The sequence below is a fragment of the Pygocentrus nattereri genome, chromosome 23, assembly GCF_015220715.1.
Source record: "Pygocentrus nattereri isolate fPygNat1 chromosome 23, fPygNat1.pri, whole genome shotgun sequence".
Classification (NCBI taxonomy): Eukaryota; Metazoa; Chordata; class Actinopteri; order Characiformes; family Serrasalmidae; genus Pygocentrus; species Pygocentrus nattereri.
In genome coordinates this window covers 20657401-20677617 of record NC_051233.1, presented here as the reverse complement: position 1 = coordinate 20677617, position 20217 = coordinate 20657401, and the positions used below count along the sequence as shown (strand labels likewise).

At 41.4% G+C, this 20217-nt stretch overlaps 1 protein-coding gene and 1 long non-coding RNA gene across 2 annotated transcripts in view; both read right to left on the bottom strand.

Moving 5' to 3' along the window:
- The window catches only part of LOC119262286, a 65666-nt gene extending 50372 nt beyond the window's left edge, over positions 1-15294 (bottom strand). Inside the window, exons 1-2 of the long non-coding RNA XR_005129519.1 lie at positions 14922-15294; positions 1785-1904 (exon numbers count right to left, since the gene is read on the bottom strand). This is a non-coding gene — a long non-coding RNA (uncharacterized LOC119262286). The remainder of the gene's footprint in view (positions 1-1784; positions 1905-14921) is intronic.
- Positions 15295-17004: 1710 nt separating this feature from the next.
- tmem174 (transmembrane protein 174) lies at positions 17005-19395 on the bottom strand. The gene is made up of 2 exons (XM_017697207.2): positions 18542-19395; positions 17005-17170 (listed from the first exon to the last, which is right to left on the bottom strand). Exons 1-2 carry the CDS (start codon positions 19276-19278, stop codon positions 17053-17055), a joined length of 855 nt encoding a protein of 284 aa, XP_017552696.1. The 5' UTR covers positions 19279-19395; the 3' UTR covers positions 17005-17052.
- Positions 19396-20217: the final 822 nt, after the last annotated feature.

Below are 20217 nucleotides of genomic sequence, written 5' to 3'. Positions count from 1 at the left end.
ACTGCTCTTAGATCAGAGAGGTTGCACAGAGCGCACAGGTCATGTACTCCTATAGAAACTGACTAACATATGCACTCCCTATTGTGTTCTACTACAATACCCACAGACCCTTATGTCTGCTCCAAACAAGAGGAGGTCTCTCATCCTTCGAGTCTGCCACTCTTCATTACACAGACAGAGACTGGTGCAGATAATACATTTCAGCAGTGCCTCTTCCAATAAGAGTCAGCTGTTGAGATTACAGACGGCCAAGGCAGACTATTAGCTGTAAGGCAGCATAAGAAGTTGTATGGACACACTCCATTTGGAAGAAACCGAACATGTAATTAAAGCGTGAAATGAGTGGTGAGGATGCAATACTGTTTCTAAAAATCAGGAAAACATCAAACCTTTCTACTTTTCATCCTTTGATTTCTTTGATCGTGAGTCAGTATAATCTGCTGCGGGTCAAGTCAATATTTTTGCGTATTAATTATATACACAATCCTGTGCGCACAATCCTGCAAGGATATGGAAGATAATCAACCTGAATCTGCAGCCAAGCAGAAAGAAAAGGTGCCAAAGATCTCAGCAGGGACGAGAAAGTGGGGAGAGTGGGGTGGAAGAACAGGCCACTATGGTGGGGCAAAGTCATATGACAGAGCATGGACTTAAAACCAGTGGTCATTAAACATTGCCTGTCACCGATTGCATACTTTTATACCCCTTCATCTTTTGGGTACAAAGTCACTTTTTTGCCTAAATAAGAGCTCATAACCAGTGAAATGGCTCATCCAAACCACAACAGCAGCACAGTTAGTGATTTGTTAATGCATTTACAGACTTCTTTGCTTTTAGCTGCTAACAACAGCCAACCCAATCCAACAAGCATCAACATTCTAATGTTGGCAGGTGATTTAGAACATGTAGAACTGATAAACCAAATGCAGTGGCGCACATAGAGTGGCGCATATCCTTGAACAGTGTGAATGAGAAAACCATTTGAGAATATTGAATAGGGAGAGCATTCTAGAACCAGGTGAATGAAGGAGAGCATTTTAGAGCAGTGGGAATGGGGAAACATTCTCTAACAGTGTAAATGAGGGAGATCATTCTAGGAAGATGGTGTGAATCGGGAGAGCTTTCAAGAAGAGTGTGAATGAGGAGAACAGTCTAGAACAATGGAAATTAGGAAAAACATTCCAGAACAGTCAATAGAGAGAACATTCTAAATTGTAAATGTGATGGAGCATTCTGGAACAGTTTGAAAAGGAGAACATTCTAATGCAAAAAAGGGGGAGAACATACTAGAATAGCACAAATAGGGAGAACATTTTAGAACAGTGTGAGTGGGGAAAGCACTGTAGAATAGCATGAATGGAGGAGAAAATTCTAGAGCATGGGGAAGATGGAGAGATTTAGAACAAAGGTAGAACACAACAATCTAGAACAGTGGTAATAGAGCAAGCATTCAACAAAAGTGTGAATTGCTGTTTTTTTAGGATTGTGCTCTCTGGCCTCTATAGACACCACATGAATAACATTCTGGATGACAACATTTTCATAAACTCACATCATAAAAGACTGTTAGGGTCAAGAGAACGATGGAAGACCTTAGAAAAGGATAGGAGATGGTTTGCCCATTTTTGGTGGCCCGAGTAACCAGCAGAAGTTTCTTTTGAAAGCACACCACGTATAAAAGGCCTGCCATCAACACGTATAATCTCTTAGCTGAGCCCATTGAAAGCCGGGGCTTGGGGGTTAATTCACCCATCGCTCTGCGTTTGAATCAACTCCAGACTCACATTGAGATGAAAGCCCGAGAGTCCCACGGACGAGCTGCACCACGGGGCCCGCTGGGCCTCCTCGACGAGGCCAGATTACGGCTTGTTCGTCTGGCTCAGACCTCCATCAGGACAGGGAAACTGAAAAGAAAAACAATAATTAGAGATAATTGCTTGTGTCCAAACATGAGCATTAAAGCCCCCCTCCTTTCTTTCTTTCTTTCTCTCTCCCTCTCTGACCCCTTCTCTCTCCCTCCCCTTCTTCTTTCTCTTTCCCCCTCTCGCTTAGTCTCCCTCTCTTTTTCTCTTTTGGTAGTATACCGGGTGCAAAGAGAAAAACACACCCCTGTTTTGACAGCTGGGCAGGCGAACATAATTTGTGACAGCTGAACTGAAACATCTTTAAACACTGAGGGAAAAAAAAAGAGAAAAGGGGCGGAGAAGGAGAAAGCGAGAGCAACAGACAGAAAGAGAAGTAACAGGAAAAAGGAATGGAGAGAGAAAGTGAATAATTGAAACAGAAGAGGGGAGAGGATAAAGTAATCATTATCCAGGAGGGAGCTTTTTTCATGCACAATAAAAGAGAGAGAGAGAGAGAGAGAATGAGCTCAAGGAAAAGAAAGAAGGGAAGAAAACGAGAATACAGGGAAAGCATAAAGAAAAAGTAGAAGCTGAGATTTGAAATGACACGATGAAAAGTGACTGACATCAAAAGCCTACGATGCAAACCCCCCACATCCCCCCCCACGCCAAAAAGTGAAACATTTTGCCCCCCAAAAAGTCCGACTGAACATGGTGTCATGCAAAGTTTGACACATTGGGTTAATTTGCTGCTCAGCGGCTGTGCCCTTTGATCTCTGGGGTTGAAGGGGGTCAAACCAAACTTGGAACGCTGAGGCCAAAATCATGGCAGTCTCAGGGAGCAGGGTCAAAGGCCATCCGTGAGATCTTGGGGTATACAGGCCAAAACCAGGACCATATGTGTATAGATACACATTCGAAACCAAAATAACTCCTGATTTTCCGCCCCCTCTAACCTTCACTCAGACACACACACACACACACACACACACACATGCGTGCAGACCCACCGCAGATGAACTGCATCAAAACTCAATTAAGTCATAAATATCAGCATTACACGGATGTTAACAAGGCATTGACAGAATGTTGGCTGGTAGCCTTGCAAAATTGACAGTGACAGAAGTTTTCCCTGAAGGAAAATGCTAATGCAAACAACGGAATGCTTTCTCAAAATATCCCCACTCCCAGCGATTCCCCTGTTTACATTTCTCCACTGAAACCATTCGGGCTGGCACACAAGGCAAGATTAAGGCAGAGACGAGGTGGCCTCACAGCATATGACGTTGTTTTGATCGGTAAGACTGGGCCAGATAGCTTTGCTATGAGAGCAATTTAGCATGAAAATTTCATTATGATGCCATAAACAATGATGAAGCTGCAAGACAATTCAAACTTGTAAATGTTTCTCACTGGTTTCATTTTAATGTACATACAATATATCCATACACTGGAGACGTAAACCTTTAATCTCTCCCCTATACATGCCTTTTCATATACAGCACTGCGCAAAGGCCAGAGATTTAATAGCCAGTCAAAACTGCCATTAAGTAGAAGCAATTTTTAGAGGGTTTTATTAGATCTATAAAAATCCACTTGCAAAAGGAAGGGGAAAAATCTAAGGATAAAACAGGATTTTCCAAAACTGAAGTTTAAAGATAAAGATAGAGAAAATGGCTCTACTAACAAGCATGTAAGACCTGATAGACCACCAAACTGCTATCACGTGGTAAAGAGTACTTTCATGTTTGAGATAGAGGAGAAAATCTCCACTCTTGATTAAGATCTGAAAAAATTCACTGCCATTTCTGTCCATCCGTCCACTGTGAGAAGACACCACAGCACTATGGGTCTGAACAGACGTGCAGCTGTCACTGAGAAAAGTAACAGTGAAGAAGAAAATTGACAGATCAAATAAAGAAGCTGCTGGTGCTTTCAGAACAATAACCTGACCACCAGCTAGAGACTGCAGCTAATCTTTTTCAGCACTATTTCTCTTAGTCCTTCAACAGTGTCCACAGGTCCACTGTTGGCTGACCATTTTTGGTTGGTGAACCCAGGAGTGACACTGAAATGTTGAAAATCCACCAACACTGCTGTACCTGACCTACTTATAACTACACAACAGACACCAACATGCCACTACCATATTGGAGTCACCTTGCTGAGAATAGACCATCACTTAAATCAGGGGTCTCCAATCTTATCCACAAAGGGCTGGTGTGGCTGCAGGTTTTCATTCCTCAATTTGTTTGGAGTGAAAACCTGTAGCACTCAGCCCTTTCAGTCCTGCGGAACTGAGTGACCACTTTTGACCTTCAAAATGCATCTGCATGGTAGACGTATGTGGTAAAATTGCCTATGGAAATGGGTATAGTTACAAGGTAAGAGAACCTTATAAACTTAAAGCCTGTTTCCCAAATATGGATTAAGCATAGAGTGAATCACCGTTAAAAGTTTTTTCTAGTCTAGGTTTAATATGGGTCAGACAGATTGGTGCGCGGGTGGAAACATGCGAACAAATGAGAGAGAGAGAGAAAGAGAGAGAGAGAGAGAGAGAGAGAGAGAGAGAGAGAGAGAGAGAGAGAGAGAGAGAGAGAGAGAGAGAGAGAGAGAGAGAGAGAGAGAGAGAGAGAGAGAGAGAGAGAGAGAGAGAGAAGGGGGAATTAATAAACAAGAAAATGTATGGCTTCATAGCTCAAGGTATGTCAGTGAGCTGTCTGGTTCATTTGCATTGACTTGAGCAGGTTCTTTTTCCAGATACTAGAGGAACATCTGCTAACGTCATCCAGTCTATCCATCTGAGTCTCATTAAAACGCTCTCTACTTTATTAAAGTCACAGGCATGATTTCTCCATCAGACATACAGTATAACCACAAGACCACTGCCCTGAACGAGCAATCACTATCCCATCCCATAAAAATATGGGACATTAACTGTATCACATATGGTTTGTTAGATTTATTGCAGCTTGTTTCACTATGACATTGATTGAGATGTCAGGCTTTAAGTTAGATGATCTAACCTAAATTAAAGAGAAACTTCACCTTGAACATATTAACAATGTCAGGGAAGGACAGCAGGGGCTGGTTAACTATTATTCAACTTACAGCATGCTACTTGGCCCTATTCTAGACTTCATTCGTAGCCAGTCAGCTTTTTTGTAATTCCTTTAGGCCTACTGTTCACTCCTGCTAAAGAATCCCCACACTAAAGTATCTGAAATGATTTGAAGCTTCACATACCACACTGTCACAGTACATGGCCTAGCACACAGGAAAAGTTGGAGTATCCCCAAACCTTTATCGAAATGAGTCAAACACCTGCTTGGCTGTAAAGGCTAGAGAATGAATCTTCTGAAGAGTGTAAGAGCTGGTAATAGTATGGAGAGGAGGACTCATAGTGGTTCCATAAGGGACAGTTTCACATGAATCACTGGCAATGGCTTTCTCAGGTTGCTGAGAGCAACTGGCGGCCACAGAGTATGAGAATGGACTGAAAGCCCAAGAGCCATTAATAGTTTTGCCATCAGAGCTGTACAGCCCCCCAGGCACACAGCCTACAGTCATTACATGCACATATTCATCTCAAGACTATCTTACCTTACAACGATGTAGTCCAGTTTGAAGTCGTGGGTGTACTGAGAAACTGTAAGTAAGACTAACCTATCTAGTGCATAAAAAACACTTAGCAAGCTACATACATACCTATACCCTATATATTTGTGGTGTAATTTCAGTTCAGATATAATGCTTAACATGTATATTACCCTTACGATTGATTCAGTATGCTTCTAGCACAGCATTTCATAATCTCATGGTTCCTCAGATGCTTCTAGATGGTTCTTCAAGGGCGCTTTAGTAAAGTGAATGGTTCTATTTACAACCATGTCAAGCTTGTAACAACAGAAGAACCCTTTTTGGTGTTATGTAGAACCATTTATGATTTTATACAGAACCACATAAAACACATTCTCCATCAATCTGAAGAACGATTGAAGCATGAAATGCTTCAAGAGTTCTTTAATAAATGGAATGGGTCTATATAGAACCATGAACACTGAAAGAACCCTTTGCATGACTTTGCATGGTGAAAGTGTTCTTCAGATTGATGGAGAATGTGCTGTAGATGGTTGTATGTAGAAACCTTTTGTTCTTTTTATTACAAGCTTAACATTCTAACAATAAAAGAATGTCTTTTGGTGTTATATAGAGCCATCTACAGCACAATTCTCCATCAAGCTGAAGAACTTTTCCACAATGCAGAACCCCTTAATCATGCAAGTCTAAAGAATCCTTGAAACCATGCAGTACTCTGCGTCACCAGGAGCAGGATTAAGAAACGCTGTTCCAACACATTAAAGAGTCTGCATCATGGAAAACCACATTTTCCTCAATTTTAATTAAAAAAAAAAAGTGTTTCAAACTTAAACGTGGGTAAATTCCTGTTGCAAATTTGATCAGCATGGAACTGGGTCAAATCAAGCTCCATTTTAAGTTAGCCATGTCTTCAGGTTGAAAAAAGGTTGTTTTGTCTTACCTGGTTTTGATATTGTATTACTGTGATGTTGATTCGAACGGGGCTGCTATCACAGAGGAAGCTCAGGGTGAGGCAAAATTCTGAAGGCAGTTCTCTCTGGAGTTTCTACTTGGCAGACTAAAACTATGGGCATTGCAGATTAGTACTGGATTAAAATCACAGATCTTCTTAAAAATCACTCAAATTACAGCACATCCCCAGGTAAAAGTAATCTGGCTCAATTAGGTCTTTAAAGGCACAGTAACACAAACACCCTGTTTCATTTTAAAGGATAAAAAGAGGTTATAAAATTGTCATCGAAAAATGATGGGTCTTTTTTATGTAGTCACCATAGGGCAATTTTAAGCTTACCTTAATAAATAGTAGGATCATTATCTGTGAACAGGGCTCATGAAGGACCATGCAAGCATACAATCATGAAAAAGAGGTAGTTCTTTATATGTAGAATTCTTGATAGTTGAAGTTATATGCAAATCCAAGTGGTTTTCTAGTAGGTATACGGCACATAACCATGTATAAGGTAGAGTACATCTCCATTGTCTCCCCTGTAATGGCCTTCCTGTACTCATCAGTGAATGAGAGGAAAAGAATGCATGTCTCAGTATGTAAATGCACTGTAATAGCCTCCAGTGCCTGAGAGTCATTTCCTCTTGGTCATATTGATCTCATCACCCTGGGATTTTTACTGTCGGATGCATCCCAAACAAACTGTATGTTTATGCGTGTCTGTCTATATACACATTCGTTCACAGTATATGTGCATATGTAAGTTATTATTGTCTTTGTGTGCGTGTACATATATATGTGAGGGTGTATTATGATTGCTCAAGCCACCCATATAGATTAATAAAGTGTGTGCAAGTGCAAGTGTGTGCGTGTGACACTCCCTCTCTCTGGGTGGCATTACCTACGGTGGGGCAACTGTGACAGAAACTGGAGCAGCGGGTGGATAATTTGGATTTGATTGGTTTCACATGTTTTTCATAAACAACAAAGCCGTCTCCCTTCGCTTTGCTCTGCCGTGTTTGGCTGCAAACATGGAATCCATTTGTCCCCTTTCTTCCAGGGCCTCTATTTAGAGTTACGAAGCAGTGTGTCACATGCTAAGCAGACCACCAGCGAGGTGGGTATCTCACACACAATGAGAGGGTGTGGGAGACTTGAAAGGTTTACCTAAAAATGGCGTTGACAAAGATGAAACAATTTTACCACACTATTCATCACGGCTAGCAAGGTATTTCCAATAAAACATCTGTATTATTGATTGCTTTACAGATCTGCCCAAATGGCAGTTTGCATCTAGAGGTAAAAATGTAAACAATTGTGTAGTTTTGTTTGGGGACTATTTTGCCTCACAACACACTGCATTTACCTCTCCGGAGTAAATGTATTTTTAAAAATTGTAGGCCAAAACCTTATCACAACACTTATGTTTCTTGCATCAGGCAATGCATTTGTAGAATTTCATACAATAACTTTGTGATGTTGCTTTAAGAGGCATTAAACTCTCTGGATGTCTGGTTCCTATCACCACCACTGTGAACAGTTCTGATTCTTAGTTTAGCACATTTCAAGTCAACCCACGCTCAATCCCTTTGTTAAATTTTAACCATTTAAATATGGTGAACCTGTGATGAAAAGTGATGGCCAATTAGCTTCTACTTTTCTAGCTAAGCTAAAGTTTTAACCCAGACTCTCACGGATGCCGTATTAAAGGGTGTGGTAACTTGTCATGGCAAACGTTTGGCTTCCATAATTAGTTTTAGTTGTGAATATGAACTATAATGTTTAAAACAAACATTTTTAATCAGATTCTGGAGGCTTAACAAATGTATGTTGAAGGCACCAAAAAGCTATGTGGAGGACTCAAACATCTCATTTTGAAATATGGTTCTCTGCAGAACCATCCACTCTAATCATCTACCTTTTCAGAACCATCCACTGAAACCACTGACCATGTTAGAGCCACCTACTGAAACCAGCAATCTTTTTAGAGACACCCACTGAAACCATCAACCATTACAGAACCACCCACTAAAATCACTGACTACTACAGAACCATCCACTGAAACCACGAACCATTTTAAAACCACCCACTACTTTAGAACCACAACTAAATTCATCAACCATTATAAAAGCATCCACTGAACCCATCACCCATTTTAGAACCACCACTGAACCCATTATCCATTTTAGAACCACCACTGAAACCACTGACCTTTATAGAACCATCTACTGAACCCATGAATCATTTTAGAACCATCCACTGAAATCATCAGACATTATAGAACTATTCTTTACTTCTTTAGGTAAACTAAAGTGGTTCTACTATGGCTTTGCTAAATGAACCCTGTATTTTTCAATGTTAAAATGTACAGGACAAGTACAGAAGACCAAGAAGGAGTTCATGAGGAATTAGACACAGGCTGGTTAGGGACCATAAGGATTATAGGTACGTTATGGATTTAAAATTTGGCAGATCGTGGAACGACAGAGCATGAGGTTCAGTTTTTGGAGGCTGGTTATTGTAGCAGCAAAACAGTGCAAATAAGCTATGAAGCAATCAAGCTGGTCAGGTTCAAAGAGCTGGAGGAAGCTGCACTGGTGTCATATGACGAGGCGCTGCATGAACTTAACATAAAGCTGAACAAAGATGCCAAACAGACTTTAAGATATTTCTAGAGCAACCAACACAACACACACCACATATGGTAACTGGTACAAACAGAGACCCCATCAGCTACAAGAGCTTAAATAAAAAGAGAGGAGCAAGAGACAGACATGTGGTCAACTCAAGACATCATCAGTATGTGACGGGACCACAACTCTATGTCCATGTACCTCCTGCAGTTTAATATGAATACATGTTAACCTCAAGCCTGACTAAAGACTAAAGCTGGTTTCACCACAGACTTAAAAATGAACATGGTAAGAATTATTAGGGCAATATTTATACCTTTTTATATATCAATATTTTAAAATATTTAATAAACACTTACTATATAGGTGCACTGTGTAGTTCTACAATTACAGACTATAGTCCATCTGTTTCTCTGCATACCCTTTTTCTCTGTTCTTCAGTGGCTAGAACCCCCATGGACCCTCACAGAGAAGGTATTATTTGGGTGCTGGATCATACACATCCTTGCAGTGACACTGACATGGTGGTTATGTGTTAGTGTGTGTTGTGCTGGTATGAGTGGATCAGACACAGCATTGCTGTTGGGAGTTTTTAAACAAACTGTCCACTCTATTAGACACTCCTAACTTGTCAGTCCACCTCGTAGATGTAAAGTCAGAGGCAATAGCTCATCTGCTGCTGCACAGTTTGTTGATCATCCTGTAAGTCATTCATCAGTGGTCACATGACGCTGCCCAGAGGACGCTGCCGGCTGGACATTTTTGCTTGGTGGACTATTCTCAGTCCAGCAGCGACACTGAGGTACTTAAAAACTCCAGCAGCACTGCTGTGTCTGATCCACTCAGACCAGTGCAACGCACACCAACACACCACCACCACATCAGCATTACTGCAGTGCTGAGAATGACCCACCACCCAAATAGTACCTGCTCTGTGAGGGTCCATGGGTTTCCTGACCACTGAAGAACAGGGTAAAAGGGGCATAACAAAGTATCAGAGAAACAAATGGACTACAGTCTGTAACTGTAGAACTACAAAGTGCATCTATATAGTAAGTGGAGTTGATAAAATGGACAATGACCATAGAAACAAAGAGGTGGTCATAATGTCCTGACTGAGGTACACACAAAATAAAAAGTCAAGACAGGGTGTATGGAGCCCACTTAAACAGGCAATAAACTAGCTCCGTTTCCTATCCGAAGGGACTGAAGATGTAAACTCAAGAGTACTAACCCAGTGATAATTTAGTATCTTATGCATTTAAACTTTCAAAGAAGCTTGATTCTGCAGCCTGCCAGCTTAAGTGATCATGAGAGCAATAAAGAGATTCACTGTTCACAGTAGATCATTAAAAGTCAACAATGCATGAATATATACCTCACATAACTGTAAAGACAGTCAAGTTCAGAGGTATAGTTTTAAGTCTCTGGATACAATATTGTACCAATGTCACAGTACTGTATGCCAATACTCATTAACAGCCATTAAGCACACACTACTCATTTAAAGAAAAAAAAAAATTATATATATATATATATATATATATATATATATATATATATATATATATATATATATCCTACATCTGAACGAATGAAATATTCTCATTGAATACTTTGTTCTGTACAAAGTTGAATGTGCTGACAACAGAATCACACAAAAATCATCAATAGAAATCAAATTTATTAACCAATGGAGGCCTGGATTTGGAGTCACACACAAAATTAAAGTGGAAAAACACTACAGGCTGATTCAACTTTGATGTAATGTCCTTAAAACAAGTCAAAATGAGGCTCAGTGTTGTGTGTGGCCTCCACGTGCCTGTACGACCTCCCTACAATGCCTGGGCATGCTCCTGATGAGGTGGTGGATGGTCTCCTGAGGAATCTCCACCAAGACCTGGACTAGAGCATCCGCCAACTCCTGGACAGTCTGTGATGCAACGTGGCGTTGGTGGATGGAGCGAGACATGATGTCCCAGATGTGCTCAATCGGATTCAGGTCTGGGGAACGGGCGGGCCAGTCCATAGCTTCAATGCCTTCATCTTGCAGGAACTGTTGACACACTCCAGCCACATGAGGTCTAGCATTGTCCTGCATTAGGAGGAACCCAGGGCCAACCGCACCAGCATATGGTCTCACAAGGGGTCTGAGGATCTCGGTACCTAATGGCAGTCAGGCTACCTCTGGCGAGTACATGGAGGGCTGTGCGGCCCTCCAAAGAAATGCCACCCCACGCCATTACTGACCCACAGCCAAACCGGTCATGCTGAAGGATGTTGCAGGCAGCAGAACGCTCTCCACAGCGTCTCCAGACTCTGTCATGTCTGTCACATGTGCTCAGTGTGAACCTGCTTTCATCTGTGAAGAGCACAGGGCGCCAGTGGCGAATTCACCAATCCAGGTGTTCTCTGGCAAATGCCAAGCGTCCTGCACAGTGTTGGGCTGTGAGCACAACCCCCATCTGTGGACTCAGGGCCCTCATACCATCCTCATGGAGTCGGTTTCTAACCCTTTGTGCAGACACATGCACATTTGTGGCCTGCTGGAGGTCATTTTGCAGGGCTCTGGCAGTGCTCCTCCTGTTCCTCCTTGCACAAAGGCAGAGGTAGCGGTCCTGCTGCTGGGTTGTTGCCCTCCTACGGCCTCCTCCACGTCTCCTGGTGTACTGGCCTGTCTCCTGGCAGCACCTCCAGCCTCTGGACACTACGCTGACAGACACAGCAAATCTTCTTGCCACAGCTCACATTGATGTGCCATCCTGGATGAGCTGCAATACCTGAGCCACTTGTGTGGGTTGTAGAGTCTGTCTCATGCTACCACGAGTGTGAAAGCACCACCAACATTCAAAAGTGACCAAAACATCAGCCAGAAAGCAGAAAGGTACTGAGAAGTGGTCTGTGGTCCCCACCTGCAGAACCACTCCTTTATTGAGTGTGTCTTGCTAATTGCCAATAATTTCCACCTGTTGTCTGTTCCATTTGCACAACAGCTGTGAAATTGATTGTCAATCAGTGTTGCTTCCTAAGTGGACAGTTTGATTTCACAGAAGTTTGATTTACTTGGAGTTATATTGTGTTGTTTAAGTTTTTTTTATTTTTTTGAGCAGTGTATATATAATTTCATGTCCACTCTTAACCTTTAATATAGCTTCCATTCTTTTTGGCAAACTTTTTTCAGTTTTTCAAAGAAATCTGCAACGATATTTTTCACTTCTCCAAAGTTCAGTCTTTAAGGATGGTTGCATTTTCTGCTTCTCACAATCCAAATAACCCCCAAACACATTCAGTAATGTTGAGGTCTGGACAGTCCATTTTAATGAGAACACCAGCAAATTATTTTTTTTTCCAACGTTTATCATCTTTTTTTGTCTATTTTTTTAAAGTCCACTTTTGGAAACTCATGTTTTTTCACTTACTTTCCTTTGACTTTCCTGTTTTATGCAAGTGAATTATCTTTTATCTAATCTCCTCAGAAATATCTCCTCAAAAATGAAGAACATGTACATAATGGCTGTTTTGACTAGAAATTAAATGAAAGGTAGTCTCTGCCTTCTGCACAGTACTGTGTTTGAGTAAATTTTCCCTATTTTTGCCACGTCACACCAGAAAACTATTATTACTATTATTATAAGACAGGTAGATCTGCTGGATTATGCTTCTAAATGAGGAGCCTATTTTTTGACAGGACTCTCTGTGCTCTCTTTTGGGATTTGTTTAAACATTTGACGTGTTCCGTCACTCTTTCATAAAACGGCGCAATTGCTACGGAGCTCTCAAATAATGAGTCTTGTCGGCCACCCGCACTTTATGGCGCAGTGAAATTAATAGAAGTCACATTGCGCTGCGGTTTCACCACAAAGGGCTTGGCCAGCCCCAGCACACTGTTTCAAATTGTTTTCGAAAGAAAGCATTTGCACTTGTCATCTTTTCGCTCTGGTGTGGGAACTGCAGCACAGTCCTGATGGACTTTCATGTTGGACGTCACTTCAAGAGACTGAACTTTTTTTCCAGCCATTAGAATTCTTAAATTAAAAAGAAAGATGCTTTACCAGCATCAGTCAAAGATGTGGAGAAAAAAAATAACCCAAAAATGCAAAACTTTTCTGATCTTTCATTTCTTAAGAAAGTACTGAGAACTGATGAAACCAGATGTAGCAGAAAATGAACACCTAACACAGTAGTCTACACACTTAAAAATGGCTCCATATAGCACCAAAAAGGGTTCTGCTATTGCTACAACATCAGGTTTGTGACAATAGCCACATTTTGGTGCGATATACAAGTATTTTCAGAAAGGTTCTGTATTTACAATCTATAAAATCTCCATCAATCTGAAGAACCATTTCAACATGCAAACAAACTCTTCAAGCACGAATGGTTCTATATATATATAACTTGCGATTCTAAACAGAACAACTGCCTTTACTGAAGAACCCTTGAAAAAACATTGTTTTAAGTGTGTAGAGAACTTTTTTCTTTAGTTTGATGGTTTAGCTTGTCGCATGACCACCTTACCAAGCTGGTTATCCAGCACAGGGTAGATTTTCCAGCTGGATGTCCAGCTCAACCAACCATCATCTTAATCAAAATCAAAAGCACTCAAACAATCCCACCCTGCATTAATTATTGTACAACTGATGTACCCTAGCAGAGATTCTCATAATGCACTGCATAGTTTGTAAGTAATGAGTAATCCTATAATAACTTCCATCCATCCATTTTCTAAGCCGCTTCTCCGTCAGGGTGCTGGAGCCTATCCCAGCAGTCTTCGGGCGAAAAGCAGGATACACCCTGGACAGGTCGCCAGTCCATCGCAGTGCAGACAGACAGACACAGACAGTCACTCACACCCAGGGCCAATGTAGCATGTCCAATAGGCCTGACTGCATGTCTTTGGACTGTGGGAGGAAACCGGAGAACCCGGAGAAAACCCACACAGACACGGGGAGAACATGCAAACTCCACAGGGGTGGAGAGGACCCTGATCACCCGGCCGGGGAATCAAACCCAGGCCCTCCTTGCTGTGAGGCCCCCTATAATAGCTTCAGTGTCTTAAATTGTTCACTACCACCACAAACTCTGTTCACTATGATATTGTTCGATACAGTGATTCAAATTTTCCAATACAGTGGACACTTTCGGACACAGCACTGGATTTTTCAGCAAGTAGCACAGGCTAGCAGCCTCATCTACCTACAGTGAGAGGCCTGCGTAGCCCACACCTGTTACAGAAGCTACTCTGGGCTACTTTTGACTTCCACCAACCAACAACTACTTCAGCCGTTATTAGGCGGCCTTGGTCCAGTCAGTCATAAGCTCGCATACAAACACACACCCGGCCTCAGTCTCAGTCTCAGTCTCGGTCTCTCCTCAGTCTCGAGTCTCTTCCACACTCGTTCCGCCCCCGTGTGGCTCAGACTGGACAGTCGCGTGCGCCGCCGGACCGGGTCATTCAGTCAGCGCTGGAAAAAAACAGCCTGCAAGACAGAGAACGAACCCGCGGTTTAACCTACAGCCAGCAGCAGAAACTCCCCCCCAACAGGCTACACGCCACCTCTCAGCGCTGTACGGTCTCTGTGCTCGAGTGACATTAAGCGCACGTCTCCTCTGTTAAATATCCTGACCGTCCAGAGCTCAGCCTGCTCAGCCCTGCGGAGCGGAGACTCGACACGGAGCTGGATTTAAAGGTTATGGAGCTAAGTGTCCGCTAGCCTGTGATATCACTCCCCAAACTTAAACCGAAAGTCGGCTTCACCCGGTCAGCGAAGGACAAAGGCTGAGCGGAATAACGGCTCGTGTGACGGCGCGCTGTGGTTGACTGGCTGGCGCTGCGCGTGGCCGCTGCAGGAGAAGTTTATGGTTTAACCGTGGCTCAAAACGCCGTTCGGACTCACCGCGTAACTTCCGGTGGCGACAGCACGCGGTCTTCGTGTTCCCCCGTTTCTAAACGCGTTCCGGGACAACTCGATAGTTGGGACGTCAGCAAAGTCACTGAGAGTGGCTTGATGTGGGAAACGTACAGTACGAACCAGGGGTCCCACCTCAGACACGACCCTTTACTTCCCATGAGTTCAGTTTATGTTCCTTCAGCGTTTTATTTACTTTAACTTCGGATCATCACGTGTTCACAAAATACTAAAAGTGTCTGTATGGACTGTGATTTTGGACTGTACCGCCTCACTGACGCCGAACTTCTTATAACTTATAGTCATTAAAATCGTCCAGTGACACCGTAATTACAATGTTATCTGTTTTGTTTTCAAGCAATTTAATGTCATAATAATGAATTTCCCTAAAGATTATTTAACTTAGCAAAACAGTCATTTTAACCTGTGTGTGTTACAAGCAGGGAACATGTCATTTATTATGATATAAATAGGAAGTTGTATCATATATATATATATATATATATATATATATATATACCGTTGCTTATTTATGTAAAAACATGACAATTAAAAAGGCTTGAAACAAAGATGAGTGAAATTGTCATTCAACTATCACTTCTGCTCTATGTTGTATACTTTATATGCTTTTTTAAGTTAAGTGATACTTTTTTTTTTTTTATCCCACAACCGGGGAAATTCCACCTCCGCATGTAACCCATCCGTGAAGTGAAACACCACATACACACTAGTGAACACACACACTAGGGGGCAGTGAGCACACTTGCCCGTAGCAGTGGGCAGCCCTATCCATGGCGCCCGGGGAGCAGTTGGGGGTTAGATGTCTTGCTTAAGGACACCTCAGTCATGGACTGTCGGCCCTGGGGATCGAATCAGCAACCTTCCGGTCACAGGGCCAGTTCCCTATCCTCCAGCCCACAACTGCCCCATCATCACTGTATTAATATCAGCGCAGCCTCTTATGCTCCTTGGAACCACCGGTGGTTCCAAAAGGCACTTCATCATATTCTTCATAACTTTCATATTTCATAAGCTACATTCAGAAGCTGCCCGTCGTATGAGAGCTGTAACTGTCTTCTTTCCAGTCAAATAGATGGTGATGTCATTTTAAACCCTTATAGTAGAAGAAGCTGAACTCAGGTTTTTTTTTCTACTGAAAGTCGACCCATTTTTCTACAAATCTGGGCTATAAACTATAAACAGATGGTGTCTCCTCAGTGATCTGCTCTGTAATTTTTTAAATAAAATAATGCAGAGCGTCAGAGAGTTTTGGCTTTCTGCAGTAAATTGTTAGCATACAGCAGTATATGAGGTCATAAAACACATGTTCTGTTCATTTGAGGGGAGCCTTTACAAAAAAATCAATAAATAAAAGAAAACAATTGCATTTACTTCATGCAGTTACTAAATAATTTGCCTTAAGATTTGGTCATGTGAATTCAGACGGAAAAACCAAAATATACCCTGGAGAATATGATCTCTGCGTTCCACCGTATTTCCGGGTCATTTATGGTGAAAATAGCTCACGTAGTCTCTGATTAAACAGTCTAAGGTGCAGAAATCACATTTTCGGAAGGTTAATCCTTTAAAAAAAATCTAAGAGTTTTCAGAAATGAAATGAACACATTCCAAACGATCTACACGTGCCTTTAAATTTATTACATGCAATTTTGATGCAATGGTAAACTAATGGTAACTAAAAGAAAAACAAACATTAAAGAGGCTATTTTGCCTTATTGCACCTTGCATGTACTTCCCAGTCATGATTATGTTTTTAACCATAGGCCTACATTTTTAAAACTATCATAAAACAATGTTTCAGGCATCAGGCAACTTATTTATAACTATTTCATACGATGGCTTTCTGTGATGTAGCTTTTAGAGGCATTAAACTCTTAAGACATTTGGCTCCTATCACCACCTCTGTGAAGCGTTTGACTTGGTAAGTTTCTGTAGAAAGTTTGTGTACATCTTAACCGTTTAATTATGCAGACTTTAAAAAAACCCCAGCAGAATTCGCCTTTAAGGTGCTGGTGTGTCTCTCTTTTGACAGAGAAAGATCATGTCACCCTTAGTTTTTGTTTTTTTTATTAATATAAATTTTTTATTACAAGTAATTTTATCTGGAAGAACTGTCACACAATGTGGTGGGAAAAAGGTCCTCATATGCCGGTGGAGAGGATCTTTCTGAAGCTTCAGCTTTCTCTTCTTCCACTTCCCCGCTTTGATTCTGTATCCTGTCAAGGAGATAGCATGTTAAGAAAAAGACACGAAGCTTACATTCAGCTTAAGTGTAATTTAGTGTTTAATATATTGTGTAATTGAATCCATATAGACTAGTAGAAGCACAGGAAGATGTTTCACTCATAAATTAACACATAGCAAATAATGAAATGTAACTTCTGTCCCTTAGTTGTAGCCCAAAAGCTACTGAAGGACAAACCGCAGCGTGCTTTAAAGAAAACCAAGCATGAAAGATCATAACTTTGCTACATATTAACAGTTTCAGGAGCAGCTTGTGAATTGGGCTGAACCTAAATGACTAAATGACAAGCAGACATAGTAAACAAAGCTTATTCGATTGAAATTTGATGCATATGAGATTAGATAATGTTTCATACATCATGCTGTATGAACAAAATGCATTTTCAACAGTAGTGCACTATTTCGGCATTTGTGTTTCATGTACTTGGAGACAACTCAATAGTTGTCAGTATCACTGTGAATTCATTCCAGATGTGCATTTAAGGACCCAGATTATATATTTGTCTAGTGCTTTATTTCTTCCTTTCTGTTTATGATGATCCACTTATGAGGTTTATGTGGGTTTCCAGACCAAAAACAGTTGTAATAATTTTTTTCATGACCATTTTCCAACCTCTCTCTATTCCTTCATTTTTAACAGCTTGCTTTCATTACTGTGTCTTTAAGACGTATATGTAAATGAGCATGTAAAACCATGACAAGGTTGAAACTGGCTTTAGCAAAATTTCCTGTTCCACCTTAAATCATGCAACAATTACACTGCTTCTTATTCTTACTAATGTACAGGTGCCAGAATGTAACTGCTGTGCCTTTTAAGGTGGAATAAAACATTTGAACAAGAAGTAGGTGAATAAGAAGCCAGCTTCAGCTTCATTAGACCATGCATTGTGTGCATTTTAAGTGTGTAGTGGTGTGTATTATTGATGTGCTGAGTGTTGAATGCCACTGTTGAAAGAATATCCTCCAGTGTTTTCAGTAGTCTATTACTATGCTTTTCTAGGCATGCTATATTTTTTCTTCACATAAAAAGGGACGTGATCTTGTTTTTGGGATCATTTTTATACATATTAAAAATAAAAATGTACAACATTTTGGGTCAAAGAGTCTAAGAATCACTACTCTATAAAAATGCTTTGGTTTTTGTGATATCACAAAAACAATTTACTCAAAATGGCTTGTTTTTGCAATGTAGGTCCCATATATGGACTGCATGGACTGGGGAGTGAAGAGGTGCAGAGGTGGAAGATTGCAGAGGTGGAAGATTGCAGATGTGGAAGATTCTAGATCAAACAATCCATTCAACTATAAGCATTTTAGACACAAACCTGACAGATGCATCATACCTGGTTTCCCTCGTATCTGCTGTTTGCTCCTGTGTTTCGTTATCTTCCAAGAAAGTGGGGTTATCCATTGGGTATACACTGTAATACTGTGGTGGTGCACACATTGTGACAGCTAATGGCTGTTGGCTGGATTGAATGGATCTATTAATAGGGTTCAAGCTTCTGTCCTGTACCCCTGAGGTATATGGTGGTGGGATATACTGCACCACCGTGGCTCTGTGGAAAGTGATTGGTTGATTGATGCCGGAGAAGACGAAAGATGGTCCTGCCAGAGGTGGCAGATCGATCTCCGGCACTCCTTCGTCGCTTTGCACCTTGCAGGCTTGGCAGGAGAACATGTGAAACTTGCAGATGCTGATAAGCACGAATGTGCCACCCACAGATAGCAGGACTGGCCCGAGCAGTTGAGTCCACTCAAAGCTGGCACTGACCTCATAATTGATCCAGCCCATGGCGGTGAATGTCATGCCTACCAGACTCAGGAAGATGCCAGAGAAGAGCAGCGTGGACCCCGCTTTGTCTCCATCCGACACCTGGTTGTCCGGGCTGCTGGACGGCTGGGCAGGCATCACCGAAACCACATTCATGGGAAAATCATCAGAGCTCTGACTGGTGGTTTGGGTGACACTGTTGACATCAGTGGTGTTAGATTCAGACAGGCTGGCACCAGAGCTGGCCTCCTGAGGCTGACCTCCAGTTACGTTCTTCCAAAGATCTCGCACACTGTAGCGCTTCATGTGTCCAAATAGTCTGTCCTCTTGCAGCAGTGACTGAAGGATCCTTGCAAGCCTTTGCTTGTTTTGACACCAGCTTATGTCCTATGCGCTCATTTCAAGACATTGGTTTTTAGAGCCTTGGTTAATGGTTAAAAGGTATTTTGACCTTGCACAGCAGCAGTAGCACCTAGTCGTTATTGAGAGATCAGTGACATGTTAAATCTCTGGACATGAATTTAAACTGACAGGCTTGAATTATGAAGACCACAATACTTGTAAAAGCAGCTTATTTTCAGAATTTTTTTGGAGAAGTAATGGCTAATACTGGACCATATTACATCAGATTTAGTCAAAAGGTAGATTCTTCAGTTTATTTTAAAATTACTTCATTGTTCAGTTTGTCAAATGTAAACAAAGTCATTCAGAGTTCATTTGATTTGAAATGGTACATTGTAGAGAAGCTTACTGGCACTTCTTCATGACACAGTGGTGATAGGAACCAGGGGTTAAGATGATTACGACACAAATGTTGTTATTTTATTGTATTTTATTCTACAGTTATAGTTACCTTGAATGTTTTGAAAGTTTTAGGCCAAAACTTTGTCTTAAAACAAAACAATCTCAGGCATCTGGTTTAATATTCATAACCATTTACTTTCTGTCAGGTAGCTTTTTGAGGCATTAAGACTTCAGGCATCTGGTCCCTTCACCACCACTGTGAGCAATTCTGTCTCTGTAAGTTTCTTTAGAATGCAGCATTTCGTTTCAGACCACTCTGAATAACTGTTTACACCTTAATGGCTCGATTATGCAGAAATCTTTCAAAATCGATGAATTTTCCCTTCAGTGAAGATTCAAGGTACAATGTATGTGGCCATTCACCAGTTTCAAACGAAGATAGATTATTATTATTAAAGGTGGCTTTCCAGACAATGGATGAAAGCCAGTTAGCATTTGTTC

What these genes read in the sequence shown, in the direction of transcription:
- tmem174 (XM_017697207.2), bottom strand. Translation starts at nt 19,278, where the DNA reads ATGAAGCGCTACAGTGTGCGAGATCTTTGGAAGAACGTAACTGGAGGT. An exon ending in GCAGATACGAGGGAAACCAG is followed by an intron (nt 17,171 to 18,541) that starts GTATGATGCATC and finishes TCTCCTTGACAG; the next exon opens with GATACAGAATCAAAGCGGGG.